The sequence below is a fragment of the Salvelinus namaycush genome, chromosome 11, assembly GCF_016432855.1.
Source record: "Salvelinus namaycush isolate Seneca chromosome 11, SaNama_1.0, whole genome shotgun sequence".
Lineage (NCBI taxonomy): Eukaryota > Metazoa > Chordata > Actinopteri > Salmoniformes > Salmonidae > Salvelinus > Salvelinus namaycush.
This window is the reverse complement of record NC_052317.1, coordinates 30,622,086-30,641,518: the sequence shown is the minus strand read 5'-3', so window position 1 is coordinate 30,641,518 and position 19,433 is coordinate 30,622,086. Positions and strand designations below refer to the sequence as shown.

General features: G+C 42.7%; 3 protein-coding genes across 4 annotated transcripts; 1 reads left to right on the top strand and 2 right to left on the bottom strand.

Moving 5' to 3' along the window:
• Positions 1-46: 46 nt before the first annotated feature.
• On the bottom strand, positions 47-3,991 carry LOC120055337 (outer dense fiber protein 2-like). The gene is made up of 9 exons (XM_039003212.1): positions 3,768-3,991; positions 3,491-3,622; positions 3,226-3,300; positions 2,761-2,832; positions 2,527-2,643; positions 1,978-2,163; positions 1,718-1,827; positions 992-1,127; positions 47-211 (listed from the first exon to the last, which is right to left on the bottom strand). Exons 1-9 carry the CDS (start codon positions 3,873-3,875, stop codon positions 47-49), a joined length of 1,101 nt encoding a protein of 366 aa, XP_038859140.1. The 5' UTR covers positions 3,876-3,991.
• Positions 3,992-9,994: 6,003 nt separating this feature from the next.
• LOC120055599 (probable E3 ubiquitin-protein ligase TRIM8) lies at positions 9,995-17,106 on the top strand. 2 transcript variants are annotated; one of them, XM_039003481.1, is made up of 6 exons: positions 9,995-10,661; positions 10,815-10,910; positions 14,990-15,223; positions 15,498-15,517; positions 15,760-15,887; positions 16,091-17,106. In XM_039003481.1, exons 1-6 carry the CDS (start codon positions 10,065-10,067, stop codon positions 16,534-16,536), a joined length of 1,521 nt encoding a protein of 506 aa, XP_038859409.1. In that variant the 5' UTR covers positions 9,995-10,064; the 3' UTR covers positions 16,537-17,106. The 2 variants fall into 2 exon arrangements, with proteins under 2 accessions (XP_038859409.1, XP_038859410.1); XM_039003482.1 differs by lacking the exon at positions 10,815-10,910.
• Positions 17,107-17,931: 825 nt separating this feature from the next.
• Positions 17,932-18,997, bottom strand: LOC120055336 (leucine rich adaptor protein 1-like). The gene is made up of 2 exons (XM_039003211.1): positions 18,803-18,997; positions 17,932-18,465 (listed from the first exon to the last, which is right to left on the bottom strand). Exons 1-2 carry the CDS (start codon positions 18,995-18,997, stop codon positions 17,932-17,934), a joined length of 729 nt encoding a protein of 242 aa, XP_038859139.1.
• Between the last annotated feature and the right edge of the window lie 436 nt (positions 18,998-19,433).

Here is a 19,433-nt window from a genome sequence, read left to right as displayed (position 1 = left end):
AAAAACAGACAACTTCTACCTTACCTATGAATCTCTCAACGCATTTTTATAGGATTAGTAAGTATTGAAACTTGGATATGGGGGGGTGTGGGATCCCTGCCTGACTCTGATCCTGTTCTGCTTGGTCTTTCCTCTCCTGTAACATAGTGCTCTCCTCTTTCAGGGCTGCTTCAGAATGGACCAGCTGCAGTTCCAGCCCAGCGGTGGACGCCTAGAACATAGAACATACATAAACCAATATAATCTTGAACACGACGGGAACAAATCACGTAATAATAATAATAATATACACTACCATTTAAATGTTTGGACACACCTACTCATTCAAGGGTTTTTCTTTATTTTTACTATTTTCTAAATTGTAGAATAATAGTGAAGACATTAAAAACTATGAAATAAAACATATGGAATCATGTAGTAACCAAAAAAGTGTTAAACAAATCAAATACTTCAAAGTAGCCACCCTTTGGGGCGGTGGTGTTGGTAGTGGTTAGTGTTGGGCCAGTAACTGAAAGGTGGCTGGATCAAATCCCCGAGCTGACAAGGTACAAATCTGTCGTTCCGCCCCTGAACAAGGCAGTTAACCCACTGTTCCCCAGTAGGCCATCATTGTAAATAAGAATTTGTTCTTAACCTAGTTAAATAAAGGTTATATTTAACAACAAAAAATACATGTTTTTTGCCTTGATGACAGCTTTGCACACTCTTATCATTCTCTCAACCAGCTTAATGAGGAATGATTTTCCAACAGTCTTGAAGGAGTTCCCAAGTCAAACTAGTCTTGAAGGAGTTCCCAAGTCAAACTAGTCTTGAAGGAGTTCCCAAGTCAAACTAGTCTTGAAGGAGTTCCCAAGTCAAACTAGTCTTGAAGGAGTTCCCAAGTCAAACTAGTCTTGAAGGAGTTCCCAAGTCAAACTAAATAAATAAATCAATAATTGTTGGGTGGTGCACACGCAACTTCAAGGTATATATTGCTGTTTTATTTTCCTACCTTGAGGGTTGCGTTCTCAAGGCCAATGTTTCTGTTTTCAGCGTTGAGTTTTTCCCCTTTTAGCAGTAAGGCCTCATTTGCAGCAGCGAATTCATCTCTCTCTTTCTGCAGCTTCACAGTAATGTCTGCTATTTGGCTGTAATGAAACAATAAAAATCTAAATAAAATACAATTTTATGGGTCATGTACACATATTTTGCAGCAAAATGCTGATGTTTCTAGCTCCAACAGTGCAGTAATACCTAACAATTTTTTATTTATTTAACTAGGCAAGTCAGTTAACAAGCTTTATCTTGGCCAGGTCGCAGTTGTAAATGAGAACTTGTTCTCAACTAGCCTACCTGGTAAAATAAAAAAATAAAAAATTCTTATTTTCAATGACGGCCTAGGAACAGGGGGTTAACTGCCTCGTTCAGGGGCAGAACGACAGATTTTTACCTTGTCAGCTCAGGGATTCGATCTTGCAATCTTTCGGTTACAAGTCTAACGCTCTAACCACTAGGCTACCTGCTGCCCCACAATACACACAAATCCCCAAAATAAAAAGAAAGGAATTAAGAAAAAAGCAATTGTCGCTTGCCCAAATACTTTCTGTGAGGAGAAGATTTGAAAAGTAAAAAAAAAAAAAAAAAGAATATTATTTATTGCCCCAAGGACCTGGATTGACAATATGTCAGACTTTGTGTCCAGGACAAAAAATGAATACTAAGGCTTGAAATGACGTACCCTTTTAGCAGTCCTATCTGTGCATCAAGCTGTATTCTCTCATCTGTCTTCTGCTCCTGATGTCTCCTCCATGTGTCCCTCTCTGAATGAACCTCAACCAGCTGAACATCCTACATGTAATAGAACATAACATAACGCACCTTACTGGCAGTGGCAATGAACTCACCAAGAACGGGATACCCAAGTTGTGTAAAGTAGGGGACACCGTAGCTAAAGTAAAAACTGTGTTCTTATTGGTTCCCAACATTACCCATACGTACTTTTTCCCTCAGCTTCGTGTAGCATTTATCCACAGCAGCTTCGAACCTCTCGGCCCTCTGTTTCTGGGAGCGGGTGGCCTTCTTCAGGACTTCTTTCTCCTGCGCTGCCTTCTCCAAAAAACCAGAGATCTCCCCCCTCAGACCATCTATCTCCAGCTTCTGTGCCGTCAACTGCCTCTCCAAACCCTGGAAAAAAGAGAGGGAACATGCACAGTGTTTAAGCTTTAAACATATCTACACACTAATTCCTAGCCTTTTTAAAACAAATAGGATTTCACTTATGGACAACGTCCATCTTGGATGGGTCGTAAATTAATATTGTCCACCATTCTTTGTGAAACAGAAATGCGTCTATTTTTTGCTCTTTCTTCCCAACCCTCCCAGACATCAGACACACAGGCTGGAAGCTTCATATTTACTGGAAATTGTGTATTGTGCTTCCTCTGTGTCTTATTCTACAGATAGAATGGCTTGTCCTTACTAAGTTCTCAAATGGGACAATAAAGTGATTGATATATTCATAGACTGATGCCTGAACTTGTGTGTTACCCGGAGCTGCACAGTGAGACGGTTGTTGTCGGCCTCCCTGCTGCGTAGCTGGCCCTGCAGGTGAGCACGTGTGGTCTCCACAGACTTGGTGGCATGGACCGCATTCTCTGTGTTCTCCTGTGGAGCATCAAAGCAGAAAGAGATGGTGTGAGGACAATGCCTTCATTTAATTTGTACCTTTGTCAATGTTTTATCATGTACAAATTTCATGTGAAATTAAAGCCCAATGCTAACCATTTCTTTCTTCCGCAAACCCATCAGTTCTTCTACCATTTGTTCTTTATCATTCAAATCTCCTTTCAAATGCTGGTGGAAACAAAATAACAACAAACATAAAAAAAAAAAAAATCTTTCCCACAGTACAATTTTCATTTGAAATGACAAATGTGTATAGTGAACAGTAGCAGATGCTTTTCTATCCAAAGTGTCTTACAAATTTAGCACACAAGTTCAGTATATGTGTCCCATGCGGGTTTGAATCAAATCCCCAACTTTAATGTAGCTGGCATCATGTTTCAACCCACTGAGCCATACTGCACTGAATGACCCTATTATCTGCCAAGGGGAGCTTAACAAACTGGCAGACCTTATAAAATCTTAAGCCTTGGCACCACTATGTCAACATTTCAAAGCGTTTCAATACAGGTCTGGAGTAATGTGTGAAGTTTTATTTTTTTCACCAAGGGAGAAGCAATTTACCAGATTATCACACTCAGCCTGTGTAAGCTTCTTCAGTAAGAGATCGATGTGTTTGTCTGTCTCCATTCGAGACGCCTAATACAGGAGACAAAAAGTGTAGTCAAATCATATGTTAATTTAAGAAGACAAAGTTGCAATAACCCTTTACTTTAGTGCACAGGTATAATGCATTCTAATACTTGTCATAAGCATGACCCCCTTATAAATTGCTAGCTGACAGTCCTTCAAAGTAGTAATCATTAGCCATCAGATTAGAATTGCCAACCTCTGCATCCTTCAGGTCTTGGAGTTGCTGTCGAACAGACTTGTTTATCCATTTAAAAACCTCCAACTTGTCCAGCAGAAGGCCTCTCTGCCTTGACATCTGCCGGTTATCAGAAGCACAGTGTCTTGAGTCCTTTGTAACAGAAGGATTAATTAAATTCTGCTTTTGACACCTTAAACATTGTAAACAAATTAAAGATGTTGATATCATGTTATGCCTCTCTTAAAATAAAGACAGGTGCACTGTCTGCACATCAACTGCAAAGGACTTCACGTACGGCAAAATCGCCCTCCAGTGTCTCCTTGAATGACATGAGCTGTATGGCTGCAGAATTGGCCGCTGCTTCGGCATCCATCAATGTTTTCAACAGGGGACTTTTGTCCATGGTTGCACCATAGTCTCCATAACTACATATAAAGAAAAGACAGAGAGAGGGTTAGAAATCAGTTGGATCCACACTTAGAGCTGTGTCTGTGCAGTGTTTCTCCCAAATGCAATCGTTTTATAATGTAGATGTATAGTGTATTTTTGTGATCCCTGACGCTCGGTCTGAACATTAACATGCATCACTTGCGGTTTTGGAAGCATAAGGACCTTATCTTTCATATCAGCTCAAAATAATTTTCAAATAACAATGTTTAAATTAATACACAACTTGATAGGTTAGTGTTCCCACACGGCCATATCTCCATGTTACAGCGCTTGTTTACGGACAACAGACGGACGACAGGAGGCGACCACCTGTGCTAATTAGTTATCTAGCTGTATGGATCTGTGCAAAACTGCTAGAGTAAGTGTATGTTTTTCATTTGAAGGATTCTTTCTTGATGATGAAAGATAGAGGCCATATGTTTTGAAAGCCGTATGGCAAGCAATGTTTATTGACGTTTCTAAATGTTAAAACACAGCATCAGGACAGAAGGAATGGTGCCCGAGAGGATGGCTGCCGTTTTACATGCTCCTAACCAACTGTGCTATTTTGTTCGTTTTTTTGTTAGTTGATCAAGATTATCCTACCAACGGGACATTAAAAACTGTAATATCTTATGTTTCACAGAGTCGTGGCTAAAAGACGACAAGGATAATATAGAGCTGGCGGGATTTTCCATGCACCGGCAGAACAGGGAAGCTACATCTGGTAAGACAAGGGGTGGGGGGTTGCCAACTGTCCCGTATTAGTCGGGATGTCCCTTATATTGGGCTAAATTGGTTTGTCCCATACTGGACCTCCCTTGTCCCGTAAATTCATCCAATCACAGTAAAGCGTAAACTCGCCAATTCCTGCAAAGTAATTTCTGTTATTGTTCGGTCGGTTTGGCATATCAAGGATATATGGATAAATCTGCAGAAAAAAAAAGACTGTGCAGCTACAACAAACAATGTGAAGCAAAAAAGACGTAGGTTAAGCCCGTCAGTGGTGACTCTACAAAAGCTTTCTGTACTTTATGCGTCGGGGATTCTCAATTGGCCATGGAGGGGAGAATGACCTAACTCAGCATGCATCCACAGAAATGCACAAGGCCACGCTAGCTAAAGGTGCTAGCAATATCGGTGCATTCTTCGTGACGTCTACTGCGGAAAAACTGACAAAATTGGAAAACACCTCTCCGTTTACCAGTTATTGAGCAGTGCCAACAATCGCATTCTGAAAGCTAATTGCCCAGCTCACATAGCTCATAATGCCTGCAAGCACGCCTGCAATCAGCTGTCAGTGGATATTGAGACAATTGTTTTACAGATCTACAGCCACTTATCAGTATCTGCTTCCCGAAGAGAGGAACTGCGTGCATTTTTTGCCTTTGTTGACATTGAGTGGCGTGAAATTCTGCAACATGTTTGCACACGATGGCTCTCTCTTCATCCAGCTGTCGATCGTCTCCTGCGAAGCTGGCCAGCTCTTACATCAAACTTCAAGTCCCTTGGGGAGACCTGTCCTGTGGCACTGAAGAGTATTTTTGAGTATGAAGAAAAAGCAGAAGATGCTGAGATTTATCTGTGCTTTTTCCACAACGCGGGGTGTGTTTATGACCAACTCGTAAAAAAGCAGGAGGAAACAACACTCTGCATCACAGATGTTTACGAGGAAGTCCAAAAGTTCAAAATGAAGATGCTTCAGCTGAAACAGGACAGTTTCTTTGGATACCAGACCAAGCAGCTGATGGACAAACAATTGTCAGCACAAAGGTCGAAGCAGCAACAGGACTTTGAAGTTCTATGACACTGTCATTACATACATTGACATGTGGTTTGATTTCTCACCAGAAAATGAAATGGTGAAACTGATCGGCCTCTATGAGGAGCTCTCCTTCACTGACCTGGAGCAGGTGGTGGTTGTCCTCAAAATTACAGAGACGGTCAGTATGGACCAACTCTATGAAGAGTTTTGTGCTAGCCGGGAGGAAATACAGAAAGCCAGACAGGATACCACAACATCCACCAGTGAGATGTAGGTGGCAGTTTTCCAAAACCAAGGGAAAGCCAACTTGATCAACATGTTCAGGATTGTCTCATTTGTCCTCAGTGTGCCAGGCTCAAATGCCTTTGTAGAGAGGATTTTCTGTCTGATGACCATTAAATGGTCAGACTCAAGAAACAGATGTAGCACAGAGGCTCTGTGACAGAGCTGATCAAAAATGAACTTCAATATCTGTGAACTGTGAGTTGTCATGTAATGACTTCTCTCTGGCTATGCAAAAGGAGAAAGGACTGCTTGAATCAGTCAAGAGCAGCAAAAAATAAGTAGACTTGGTGAGTGACTCATGCCCCTCATTTCCTCTTTTGCATTTGAAAGGTTGTTTTTTCGCTGTAAAGGTCCAAATTGTGATTTCTTTGATAATTTATTTTGAGGGTTATTCACATAAGTTTACATAATGATACAGTTTAAGTAAAGCTATAGACAAAATTGAATATAGTGTAACGACCCTGGGTTTATAAGCGCGGAAATCGACCCTGCCGCACGAGCATGCTTTTGCGGCACAGTCGATAGCGCGCTGGACTTCGGGCTAGAAGGTCGAGGGTTCGAGACCTGCTCCCTGCTGTTTCATTACAATACAAATGTTTTGCCTTTCCAATTGAATAAGAATATGAATATACACTGTATATTCATTCACACAACACCATACCCATACCGCCGTGGCACCGTGCACTGGCATGTCACCTTTTGTCCCTTATTTGGTAGTGAGAAAGTTAGCAACCCTAGGTGGGGGTGTGAATATTTGTCAATAACAGCTGGTGCGCGATGTCTAATATTAAAGAAGTCTCGAGGTATTGCTCGCCTGAGGTACCTTATGAGTACCTTATGATAAGCTGTAGACCAAACTATCTACCAAGAGAGTTCTCATCTATATTATTCGTAGCCGTCTATTTACCACCACAAACCGATGCTGGTACTAAGACAGCACTCAACCAACTCTATAAGGCCATAAGCAAACAAGAAAATTATCATCCAGAAGCGGCGTTCCTAGAGGCCGGGGACTTTAATGCAGGCAAACTTAAATCTGTTTTACATCATTTCCACCAGCATGTCACATGTGCAACCAGAGGTAAAAAAACTCTAGACCACCTTTACTCCACACACAGAGATGCATACAAAGCTCTCCACCGCCCTTCATTTGGCAAATCTGACCCTAATTCTATCCTCCTGATTCCTGCTTACAAGCAAAAAATAAAGCAGGAAGCACCAGTGCCTCGGGCAATAAAAAAATTGTTCAGATGACACGGATGCTACGCTACAGGACTGTTTTGCTAGCACAGACTGGAATATGTTCCTGGATTCATCCAATGGCATTGAGGAGTATACCACCTCAGTCATCGGCTTCATCAATAAGTACATCACCGACGTCGTCCCGACAGTGACCATACGTACATATCCCAACAAGAAGCCATGGATTACAGGCAACATCCGCATCAAGGCTAGAACTGCTGCTTTCAAGGAGCGGGACACGAATCCGGACGCTTAAAAGAAATCCCGCTAGGCCCTCAGATGAACCATCAAACAAGCAAAGTGTCAATACAGGATTAAGCATGTGACAAATAAAGTTTGATTTGAAGTTCAGATAAGGCAGTGGTAGGCGAAGCTAATGGCTGAGAACTGTAGGGAGAAGGCAGAATGCCGCCTAGAGATTTCGAGAGCTAACTATCCCCTAAACAAAACTGTGGCCCATAGATCTCACTAGTTGCTCTCCATCTCAGGGGTTTTAGTGTAGACGCTGCTGCGTATCCTGCTCCCTCTCCCATGCTCTGAGAAGCCATCTAGCTCATCGTCTAAAGAGTCCTGGAAGGGATCCTCAGGAGACATGGCTCTCATTTCTGCAGGGGGATGAAAGAGGACTATAGGTGTTAGTCTTACAGTTTTCCCATAATCACATTTCCATTTTCTAGTAAAAGACACTAGACAACTGTAATGACAAGGAAATTCTGAACATGATTGATGCACTGACACAATATGATATGAGAAGATATACACAGACAATACCAGACAAGTGTATTGCAAGTATAGCTAGAATTGTAGCTAACTAACAGGTGTCATACATGGAAATTGTCCAAGGCAACATTTACCTGTTCTACTTCTCAATCAATTACTATCTCCTCTACAAACGACCCTGTACTGTCACTGATTATTAGGCTACAACCAGTGCTTGTTCTTTTCACCATTAGCTATTAGCTGAGCTGATCCATTTTGACCTTCAGAGCCAAGGAACAGTAGTTAGCTAGCTACACAAGCTATGGTATCTGGATACAGTATGTTAGCTAGCAAAGGCCAGTTAGTTAGAATTACTAAGATGAAACGCAAAATCAAACCGAGTTTAGGTGATGAGGTAAGAAACATCTATGACCATGGCGTATCTAGCTAAATTGGTAAGGTGAGATTTCAAATTAAATGTATTTTTACCTTCATTCACTTTCGTGCCTCTTGTCTTGATGGAAACCCTTGTCTTGTGCTACTGTACTGTAAGATGCTTGGCGTTCGTTGCATCCATTGGTTGATTTGAGTCCCGCCTTTTTACTCGCGATAAGTGATTGGCTGAGGCATTGGGCATAAAGGCGTAACGTAAACAAACCCTACTAGAGCGTGGTTCTTAGCTAAATCAACCAAACAATGGTTGTTCGGGGTTTAACCCAGTGCTTCTCAATTATTTTCTGTTACGCCCCCCCCTAGGCAGAAGTAAACATTTCGCGCCCCCCAACGACTGTAAATGGTATCATTTGTCTATAAAATTGTTATAAGTACACCTCTGCATAACATTGTATCCTTATTAACATTAAAGAAAACGAAAAAAGAAATATAGATCAACTTACAACAAAGAATAACTTTATTAACATTGTTTTTTTAGTCTGTAACAGAAAAGACTTAAAGTGCATCAATTTGCCGGAAATGTAAAAAAAAATTCAAGCCTTATTTAAACAATTTTTTTTTGACCATTTGATTCTGAAAAATAAAATATAATCAATAAATAATAATAAATTCAAATTGATCAGCAACATTAACTCAGGAGCACAATATATGAAACACTTTGACCTATAAAACAATGTGCTGATTTTTTAAAATCAAAATGAGGAAGTCAGGATTAATGGCTACAATGAGCACGTTTTGCAGAGCACAGCTTTTCGAAGCGGGGTTTGAAGCATGATACTGCAACTCTCAGCTCCTGCTCAATGTTTAGCTGGGACCTGATGACAGAGACCATGTCTAATGCTGCAGGCAGTATCAGCTCCTCTGCTATGGAGTGTTTTTTTTTTGCACTGAGCAATTTGGTACGCCACCTTATATGGTACGCGCACTTATGCTAACAGTGCTCGCTGGTTTACTGAAGTAGCATTCACAAAGCGGGACGATTGTTGGCAATATTCGGCACGTTTTCGCTGAAAAAACTCAAGTGGCTTATCAGCGTGATTGGGGTGTAATGTCTTTAAGTGACGCCTTAACTTATTTGGCTTCATGCTGTCCGCTGCCAACATTTTTAGACACAGTAAACATACCGGTCTTTCCTCGTCTCCCACCGTAGTCACAGTGAATCCAAGCGCTACATACGCGTCGTCATATTTCCTCGTCTTAGCTTTCGGGAGACTTACGTTTGTCTCATCTCCATCTTCTCTCCGCCTTTCTTTTCATCGCTGTTAAATATTTTTCCATGGTGTCTCTTAAGGGTTTGTTATCTGCACTTCATATCTCCTGCTCTTGTTCGGTGACAAAAAAAACATGTTCCCCGGGGTCACGCGCCCCCCACTATTTGAGAAGGACTGGTTTAACCCATCCACATGCATTTTCTATATGAAATAAATATTACATCATTAACAAAATATTTGGAGTAAAACCGAAATGAAAAAAATCAACAACAAAGTAATTAAACTGGAACAACAAAGTAATGACCATGTGTAAATGAAACTGCACGGGATTCAAAAGCTGGACAGTAAAGTCACGTGACATTCAAGTTTGGAACGGACCGTTTTGATTGGACGAAGCACTTTTACAAGTTTCTCTTCTCAATTTTCGATTAAATCATAACTAACTTACCTAGTTATCGAAGAGAGTGCACACGTTTTGGTTATATTCTGAACCGTACATTTGTTGGGCATGGAGGTCATATCTCTTGACGAGGAGCTTCTTTGCGCCGTCTGCCGTGACATATTTGTCGAGCCTGTGACTTTGCCGTGCGGTCATAATTATTGTGAAGGCTGTGTGAAGCAGTTGAAAAGATCTGCGGTGAAAGTCGAAAACATCAATGCCGAGGGTGGATTCGAGAGACTGTGTATATGTTACACCTGTCCTCTTTGCCTTGCACCTTGCGATTCAACGTTAAACTTGAAAAATAACGTTGTACTTAACAACATAATTGAAAAGTACCACAGTAAACGTGCAAGCGGTGTCGACTGCACTGTCTGCAAAGGTGATCAGAGGATGTTCGCAGAAAAGAGTTGTGTCAGCTGCGAAGAGTCATATTGCACCGTTCACATCATACCACACTTGGAGAACGCTGTACTGCGCCAACATGTTCTGGTGAGCCCGATGGGCGACACTAGCAGACTCTGCAAAGAGCACGGGAAGGAACAGGAACTTTACTGCGAGACAGACCAGACCCCCCTGTGTGCCTACTGCATGCTACCTGCGGGGGCCAAGCACAGGGATGGGCACAACGTCGTGAAACTGGCAGATGCGCTGGATACTTTAAGGGTGAGGTGGTGTCTCATATTTTCATTTTGGTCACTTGTGCATTCATGGAAGATACTTTGAGTTTGCGCTATTTTCAGAAAATCTATTAGAATGCATCTTGTTAATTGGTAAATCACTAATTCATCAATGGTATGTCTTTAATTGTTTCGATAGGGGAACTGTCAAGTCAAACTTCAGGGTATTAAAGAGAGGCTGACTGAAGTAAAGAATGGCATGGCAAAAATTGATGAAGCTGCTTCGTGTTCCAAGGTAACACAGATCCTATCATGTTGACTATGTCAGCAAGAAAATTAACCCAAACCCCACATGATAGGAATTAGGCAAATGTTGATGCTCCCCTCACCACTTCCGTTAAACTAGTCTGAATAGTGAGTGCATGTAGTGGCAGACTTATTAGACAACTAACACGGAACCCAAACCGGCTGCGCGTGTGCGCCATCGTGCATACATTTATTTTGTACCCCCACACCAAACACGATCACGACACGCAGGTTAAAATATCAAAACAAACTCTGAACCAATGACATTAATTTGGGGACAGGTTGAAAACCATTAAACATTTATGGCAATTTATATTGCACTTGCTAGCTAATTTGTCCTATTTAGCTAGCTTGCTGTTGCTAGCTAATTTGTCCTGGGATATAAACATTAGGTTATTTTACTTGAAATGCACAAGGTCCTCTACTCCGACAATTAATCCACACATAAAAATGGAATAATTTCTAGTCAGCTCTCATCCTTCCAGGCTTTTTCATCATTTAACTTATATGGTGATTGGCATCTAAACTTTCATAGTAATACCATGACAACCGGCAACACTTCATCTTTCAATCACCCACGTGGGTATAACCAATGAGGAGATGGGAGAGGCAGGACTTGCAGCGCGATCTGCGTCAGAAATAGGAATGACTTCTATTTTAGCCCTTGGCAGCAACGCAGACGCTTGTTGGCGCGAGCAGTGTGGGTGCAATAATTGAATACCATAGATTCATACATTTATTTTGCAATGCTCGCGACGTGAGCAGTGTCGTCAGCGTTGCAATAAATGAATGCACGATGGTGCACGCGCGCAGCCGGTTTGGGTTCCGTGTAAGGCAATTGCCTGGGGCCTGACATCAGGCGGCCTCGTGAACTTGGCATAACTAATGTATTATTAAACAAAATTATCATGCAATTCTACTCCACTTGAGGTCCTACTTCACTCGTGAATAATCTCCCTGGTGTGCTATTATAGTGCTTGTGACAAATGGATTGGTGTCTGTTTTCCTCCTCCGAATTTGTCTCTTGATATTGAACGACTTCACTATTACGACCCCATGCCTGAAAGCTATGACTGTTTTTGAGACACAGGCCTATGTGTCTTCCGCTTCCTTCTGATGCTCACATGCCGCGCAATCATTACACTCACACTGCTTACGAGCGTCTGCATAGCCAGGCTCTAAAATAAACCTTAGTTCTATTTGTGATGCTTGATGCACTGCAAGTCCCGCCTCTCCTATCTCCTCATTGGTTTTTAGGAGCATATACCCATGTGGGTGATTGAAAGATGAACTGAGGTCCACACTCCAGTCCAGTTGGTGGTGGTAATGCACCTTAAAGTTCTTTGCCAACTGCCATATAAAGTCCAAAAAAGAAGAAGCGGTAGAGATTACTAGAAACCACCTCGGTTTACCATTTTATCTGTGGATTAATTGTCGAAGTAGAGGACCTGGTACAGTTCAGGTAAAATAACCCAATGTTCATATCCCAGGACAAATTAGCTAGCAACAGCAAGCTAGCTAAATTGCCATAATTGTTTGCTTTTTGACCTGTCCCCAAATTAATATAGTTGGTTCTGATTTTTCAACCTGCATGTCTTGATCGTGTCTGATGTGTGTGTGGACAAAATCAACATGTGTGCGAGCGGTCTGGTCAGCATGTTACTGTGCATTATTTTCAATTGTGGTTTTGTCACATTTTTTTCTACACGCATCTCCTTTGCATACAATTATTAACTATGCTCTTCCCTGATGCATTTTAGTCATGTTGTGGTGCAAATATTTGTTTTACTCCTTCCCCATATTCAAGTCATTTGCCATATTTTCCTTTTTAGCCTCATGAACATAACTTGGTTGCAGTTTGTATCTGTGCTAGAATTGTTAAAGTCCATTAAAATATCAGTATTGTCTATTGCATAGGAAAACAACAGATATAGGTATTGGCCCAGAATCCCTAACTTGAAAGTGTAAAACAGACAATATGTACACAAACAAAAATATAAATGCAAACATTTCAGAGTTTACTGAGTTACAGTTCATATGAGAATCTGTCAATTGACCTGTATTAGGCCCTAATCTATGGATTTCACATGACGGAATAGATATGCATATGTTGGTCACAGATACCTTAAATAAAAGGTAGGGGCGTGGATCAGAAAACCAGTCCGTATCTGGTGTGACCACCATTTACCTCGTGCAGCGCGACACATCTCTTTTGCGTAGAGTTGACCAGGCTGTTGATTGTGGCATGTTGTCCCACTCATTTTCAATCGGTTACGTGACAGGTATGTCAGCCATGGAAGAACATGGACACTTTCAGCATCCAGGAATTGTGTACAGATCCTTGCGACATGGGGCTGTTCATTATCATTCTGAAACATGAGGTGATGGCGGCAAATGACTGGCTCGACAATGGGCCTCAGGATCTCATCACGCTATCTCTGCATTCAAATTGCCATCGATAAAATGCAATTGTGTTTGTTGGCCATAACTTATGCTTGCCCATAATAACCCTACCACCATGGGGAACTTTGTTCACAACGCTGACATCAGCACGACGCCATACACGCTGTCTGCCATCTGTCCGGTACAGTTGAAATCGGGATTCATCTGTGAAGAGCACACTTCTCCAGCATGCCAGTGGCCATCGAAGGTGAGCGTTTGCCCACTGAAGTCGGGTACGACACCAAACTGCAGTTAGGTCAAGACCCTGGTGAGTACAACAAGCATGCAGATGTGCTTCCCTGTGACTGTTTCTGACCGTTTGTGCAGAAATGATTCAGTTGTTCAGTTTCATCAACTGTCCGGGTGGCTGGTCTCGGATGATCACGCAGGTTAAGAAGCTGGATCTGGGTGGCTGGTCTCGGATGATCACGCAGGTTAAGAAGCTGGATCTGGGTGGCTGGTCTCGGATGATCACGCAGGTTAAGAAGCTGGATCTGGGTGGCTGGTCTCGGATGATCACGCAGGTTAAGAAGCTGGATCTGGGTGGCTGGTCTCGGATGATCACGCAGGTTAAGAAGCTGGATCTGGGTGGCTGGTCTCGGATGATCACACAGGTTAAGAAGCTGGATCTGGGTGGCTGGTCTCGGATGATCACGCAGGTTAAGAAGCTGGATCTGGGTGGCTGGTCTCGGATGATCACGCAGGTTAAGAAGCTGGATCTGGGTGGCTGGTCTCGGATGATCACGCAGGTTAAGAAGCTGGATCTGGGTGGCTGGTCTCGGATGATCACGCAGGTTAAGAAGCTGGATCTGGGTGGCTGGCGTGGTTACACGTGGTTGAGGCCATTTGGACGTGCTGACGTTCTCTAAAACATGATGTTGGACGTGGTTTTTGGTAGAGAAACAAACATTAAATTCTCTGGCAACGGCTTTGGTGGACATTCCTGCAGTCAGCAAGACAATTGCATGCTCCCTCAACTTGAAACGTCTGTGGCATTGTGTTATGACAGAACTGCACATTTGATTGTCCTCAGTGCAAGGTGCACCTGTAACGATCAGGCTGTTGAATCAGCTTCATATGCCACACCTGTCAGGTGTATGGATTACCTTGGCAAAGGAGAAATACTGACTAACAGGGATGTAAACCATCTGTTTACAATCTTTGAGAAATAAGCTTTTTGTGCATATGGAACATTTCTGGGATCTTTTATTTCTGCTCATGAAACATGGGAGCGGCAATTTTTTTTATTACTGCCATTTTTCTTGCCTGCAAATTGCTTTTGGTGAACAAATCTGTCGGAAAATGTTTCAATCTGTGCGGTACTCCATTGAACTTTTGAAATCCTGACGTAGCCCTCGAGTCAAAATTATTGCCCACCCTTGTTCTGTGGCAACGCAAATACCTTTTAGTAGTGAGGGGCATTTTAATTATTCTTCTTTCACTTAGAAGAGCTGGCTCCAAACAGCTCTTTGTTCAGTAGCCATGATTGTTAAATAGACATGGGCGGGGGCCTAAGACTGGCTTCTGCCTGGGGCCTCCAAGTCAATAACTCCGCCCCAGCGTGACTGCAGCATTTGTCTGGTTTAACCAGGCTACACCTCTGACGGTCACCCATTTTTATAACAGGCCAGTCTGGAGAGGCAGCAAAGTGAGTGCACAGCCTTCCTGCGCAGAATCAAGCTGTTCCTTGAGTTTGAGGAGCAGGCGTGGCAGAAGAGGTTCTCTGTGGACATGGTGCAGGAGAGCAGGACCGGGAAGCAGCGGACAGAGGGGCTGAGGAGGCTGCAGGACAGGCTGACACAGGCACAGGACACCCTGCTGAAGACTCAGACCATCAGTGACCCCCTGGTGCTGCACCAGGTAGAGCACAAGCATGATTAGGGCATAATAACATTTTTAAAAGAAAGACTGAACGCTGACGTGAAACAATGGTGGGCACAGCATTGTCTGGTTTGTCCAGGCTAGGAGTGTACTGGGACGTAAATCTAAATGAGAGTTGAAATTCGGCACCACAAAAAACAAAAACGGTAGGCAGCGCACCCAGTGGCGCTTATGCTAATAATCAATTAATTAAGCGTATGGCTACATTTCATAATGATTTATTTTAACTGTTCGATTTAATTTCATTAAACAGCTCTTGAAGAATGAGGAGTGGTAAGTTGAAATTTATTTTTATGACTGAATTATAGCTGAAGACACCCACAAACAGTTCCCTCAAAGTAGAATAATTTAATGTCATGCCTTTTTTTTTATTTTTTTATGACCAGCACCACAGTATTTGACAAATTTCTTTACAAGTATGTAAATAATTGGCGCAACAGACTGTACATATGCTACACATTATGTTCATCTCGCTAAATTCTGAACTTTAGTGATCTTAAATTTCCCCGTTGCAGGGCAGACCTGCTTCAAAGGGACGTTTGTTCCCGTCAGATGGAGAAGCTCAGTAATTGGAGTGGAACCAAGCTTGTGGCTTCATCTAGAATCACCCCCTTATTCCAGACTCTCCAGAAAACATTTCAAGGTACTCCGTCTCCATGAAGAGCAGTTAACACAAGTTTAAAAAAAATATCATTATTAGCTGAATATTGAACCAATCAGTCTATCTGAACATTCACACAACTATAGTACATTAGAAACCTATTGTGTTTTTGGCCAGCTAATTGTTCCTGTCAGCCATTTTAAAGTAACATTTTGGCTCGTATCTCTAATATTATGTCTCTGTAGGAGATGTCATTTTCTTTGCTGAATTAAGTGCCCACCCCAAACTGAAGTTGGACCCTGACTCTGGCTCTGTGTGGGTGACTGAGGAGGACCAGCGACATGAGGAACCATGTTACCTGGATCGGCCTTACTGTGTGATGGGAGTCATTATCTCCTCCAAGGGTGTGCACAATTGGGAGGTGGAAGTAGAGGGGCTCTCCTCTTGGGCCCTCGGTGTAGCCTTCCTTGGCCCATACCAGATAGCGGTGACCTGCAAGCTCGGCACTGATGACCAGTCGTGGAGTCTGAGTTACAGCAAGAGCAAGCAGCAGTTCTCTGCCCAGCATGACTGGCTGGCATTTGCGTTCCATGCACCGGACTCCAACCCACCCATACGGATCGGGGTCTTTCTGTACCCTGGATCAGGACTCAGCCAGCCAAACTTACCTCAGACCAGCCTTCTGCCCTAGGCTGAAGGAGGATGACCAGCCACTGTCGACTAAGCCAATGAGGGTGCTGCGCCCAGTCTCAAACCTTTAGGCACTACAACCAACGGCATCCTTCACACTAATAGTTGCACTAGCAGCTAGCTAACATACTTTTCTTTTTGTTCCAAATGCTTAGTTTGAACCACTCACCATTGATTGTGTTTGAAATTAAGAAAATATGGAGAACCTGTTTCTATGTTTTTGTAAAGCCGCTCAAACTGTTACCCAGCTTAAAATGATGCTACAGTTTGGCAAAATCCCAAAATGTAGTAAGTTGTCTGAGCCTTTGAATGTCTTGTAAGTGAACTAATTTAGATAAATATATGCAGTGTGCATAACATCTGAGCATCAGCAATGTATTGTGCCTTTTTCTACATGTTTCCTACCAGAATAGACTACCAAATCTACAAATGCTTATTGACAAGTGTTTAGTTTCTATTTCTTGTGGTCCTCTGTTGGATTGTTCCTCTAACACTGCATTAAAATAACTTGGTCCTATTATCATTGTATTGTTGTGATGGCAGCATTTTATAATTGTTGAATAAAATAAATATAAACGTTACCGTATCTGCGATTTACTTCCTGGTTCTGGTCGCAGTCCTATAATTGTTAAACAGCAGTAGGTTACTGCTATCTCCCGACATAGCTGGCATTCTCGCACGTCATCAGCCCATCAAGCTGCTGGACAATGTCTGGGGCTCACCAACTTCCAACAGACAGGAACAGGACACACAAAGGTCTGAGCACTGTTGAAGTCAACCAATGATATGCATTCTTAGGCCTATTATATAAAAATGTGCAGCTGGAGACAGTATGGTTGGGCAAAAAATTGTCAAATTGAGCACCATCATTATCCTTTTTTAAAAATTAAACAGAATAATATTCTGAGTAACACATTTGCATCCAAAAGATAAGGGTTCATTATAGTATCACATTGGAGTTGTGATGGGCTTAATGGCATTTCAGAAGGAACAGATTTCACTTTTAGAAGTCAAATGTCTGCATCCATTTATGACATGTCATAACATCAATGCATAAGCTTTCTCTAGCAAAACATGTGATAGTGAGAACATGATTGACATCGATCTGATTTACATCTTGTTGAAAGTGGCAACGGTGACTCATTGAAAAGCAAAAGGGCAACTGACAAACCAAAGTAGCTAAATCAAAATATGAGTACGCCTTGATTTTGCTCCTCTAGAGAACAATGCTACTAGCATTCATCCAGTCCACCATGGACACTTTAATGTCAATTTAAATGTCACTCTTAGTCCAGGACGGCACTTCATGTCCAACTGGCACCATTGCATCTAAGTTTGGTAGGCGAAGAGGGAAGGTTTCATGTCATAAAGCATCTTTTGAATTGCGCTTATAACGTCAGAGAAACGTCACATCGTCTTGAGACTCCACCCAGCACCACTGAGTGTCATACCCCAACAGAACCTCACAACTGGGAATGGTCTGTTCCTCCACCCCCACGATGTCACCGTCCGAGGCCCCTTGTCTCTCCTCTGGGAGACCACAGTGCGGTGTCCCAGTTTCTCCTGTCCTCTCAGAAGGGCTAACAACGCCCTCTAGAGTTAACCCTGTGTCATTAGAAGAAACGGCATTGGTGAGCATATGGAAGTAGCTGTCCCCAGAGATGCTATCTGGTACTTTCAACTCTTCTGGTTCTTCATTGGCATCATTTAGAGGACTCCGCCAGCTAGTTAGGGCCAGACTCAGGCCCTCGCTGCAAGGGGACAAGCCAGACCCAGGCCCCTCAGCCAGACTACACTGGCTGCTTGTCAGGCTGCTGCCCCTGCTGGTAAGGGTGCCACGCTCCTCCAGCAGCCAGCGCACAGCCTCCATGGCCTCATGCACCGTCACCAGCTGGTGCAGGATCCGCACGTCTGCAGCACGCAGACAGCCCTGTGGGAGGAGGGTGGGGAGGGAATGTGAGATGACAGTAGTGAGCAGAGGAATTTAGACCTAAAATGTTTTGAATGACACGAGGGCCCTCAGCTGGGTGAGGGGGGTGGTGTGGTGACAGAACTGTCAATGACTGTCAATAATAAAGGTGAAGTGGTTGTCACTAATGCCAGCCAAACATGGTCTGGTGGGAGAGTTCTATACAGCATTTGTATAGCTTTGAAAAATAAACCCAGTCATAGAACAACTGAACAGAATAAATGAATGCACACACACAGTTTGTATAATCAAATCGTACAGAACTATTAAAAATTGCATTCTGCAAAGGAATCCTTACCATCTCCAGTTTCAAGTTTCTGATCTTGTCGGTCAGACTGTCGCTGGTGCGGTTGTCTCTCCCCTCAGGACGATTGGAACTCCACTCCACACCGAGCGAAGCATCCCCCTGCATCCACCTCAACAGGCTCTCCGGAGTTTTCCTCCCAATTTGATTTTCCAGCTCTTTCAAATCTGGAAATGACTCTTCTTCCATAATAAAATATTATGAAATCCTACTTGAATATAGAATTGTTAGAGAATTTTAGGGGTAGCTTACGCGCAACGATCCAAGCAAACAGTATATTGGAAATCAGCCCTGACAAATTACCTGTGACACAAAACATGTTAGCTTGCCCGCAGGCATAGTCAACTTGAAAAAAAGACCTCACGTGCGCATTGTGTTCCTGAACGCTCCATAATGAACTAGGATTCCATTGAGAGATTGGAGCAAACTTTTCCACTGACGGGGTTCAAAAGCATCGTGAGCTATTGCAAAAACGTGAGAAATAACTGGATGCGTCGATAGCTTAATTTAATTCATTATTCTCAAAGGCCGTCGATATTGTTACGCAATCACTGTCAGAGACGGACAGATGTGGACAGCCAACAACAGCTAACCTGATATGTGCCGAGGCAATGCCACTCGTCAC

Excerpts from the sequence above, each read along its gene's own strand:
- LOC120055337 (XM_039003212.1), bottom strand. The coding sequence starts at position 3,875 with ATGGACAAAAGTCCCCTGTTGAAAACATTGATGGATGCCGAAGCAGCG. Across the intron at positions 2,164-2,526 it reads GTCTCACTGTGCAGCTCCGG|GGTTTGGAGAGGCAGTTGAC; the intron begins GTAACACACAAG and ends TCTTTTTTCCAG. Across the intron at positions 1,128-1,717 it reads CAGATAGGACTGCTAAAAGG|CCAAATAGCAGACATTACTG; the intron begins GTACGTCATTTC and ends GTTTCATTACAG.
- LOC120055336 (XM_039003211.1), bottom strand. The coding sequence starts at position 18,997 with ATGGAAGAAGAGTCATTTCCAGATTTGAAAGAGCTGGAAAATCAAATT. Across the intron at positions 18,466-18,802 it reads GAAACTTGAAACTGGAGATG|GGCTGTCTGCGTGCTGCAGA; the intron begins GTAAGGATTCCT and ends CTCCTCCCACAG.
- LOC120055599 (XM_039003481.1), top strand. The coding sequence starts at position 10,065 with ATGGAGGTCATATCTCTTGACGAGGAGCTTCTTTGCGCCGTCTGCCGT. Across the intron at positions 10,911-14,989 it reads AAGCTGCTTCGTGTTCCAAG|GCCAGTCTGGAGAGGCAGCA; the intron begins GTAACACAGATC and ends TTTTTATAACAG. Across the intron at positions 15,518-15,759 it reads CTCTTGAAGAATGAGGAGTG|GGCAGACCTGCTTCAAAGGG; the intron begins GTAAGTTGAAAT and ends TCCCCGTTGCAG.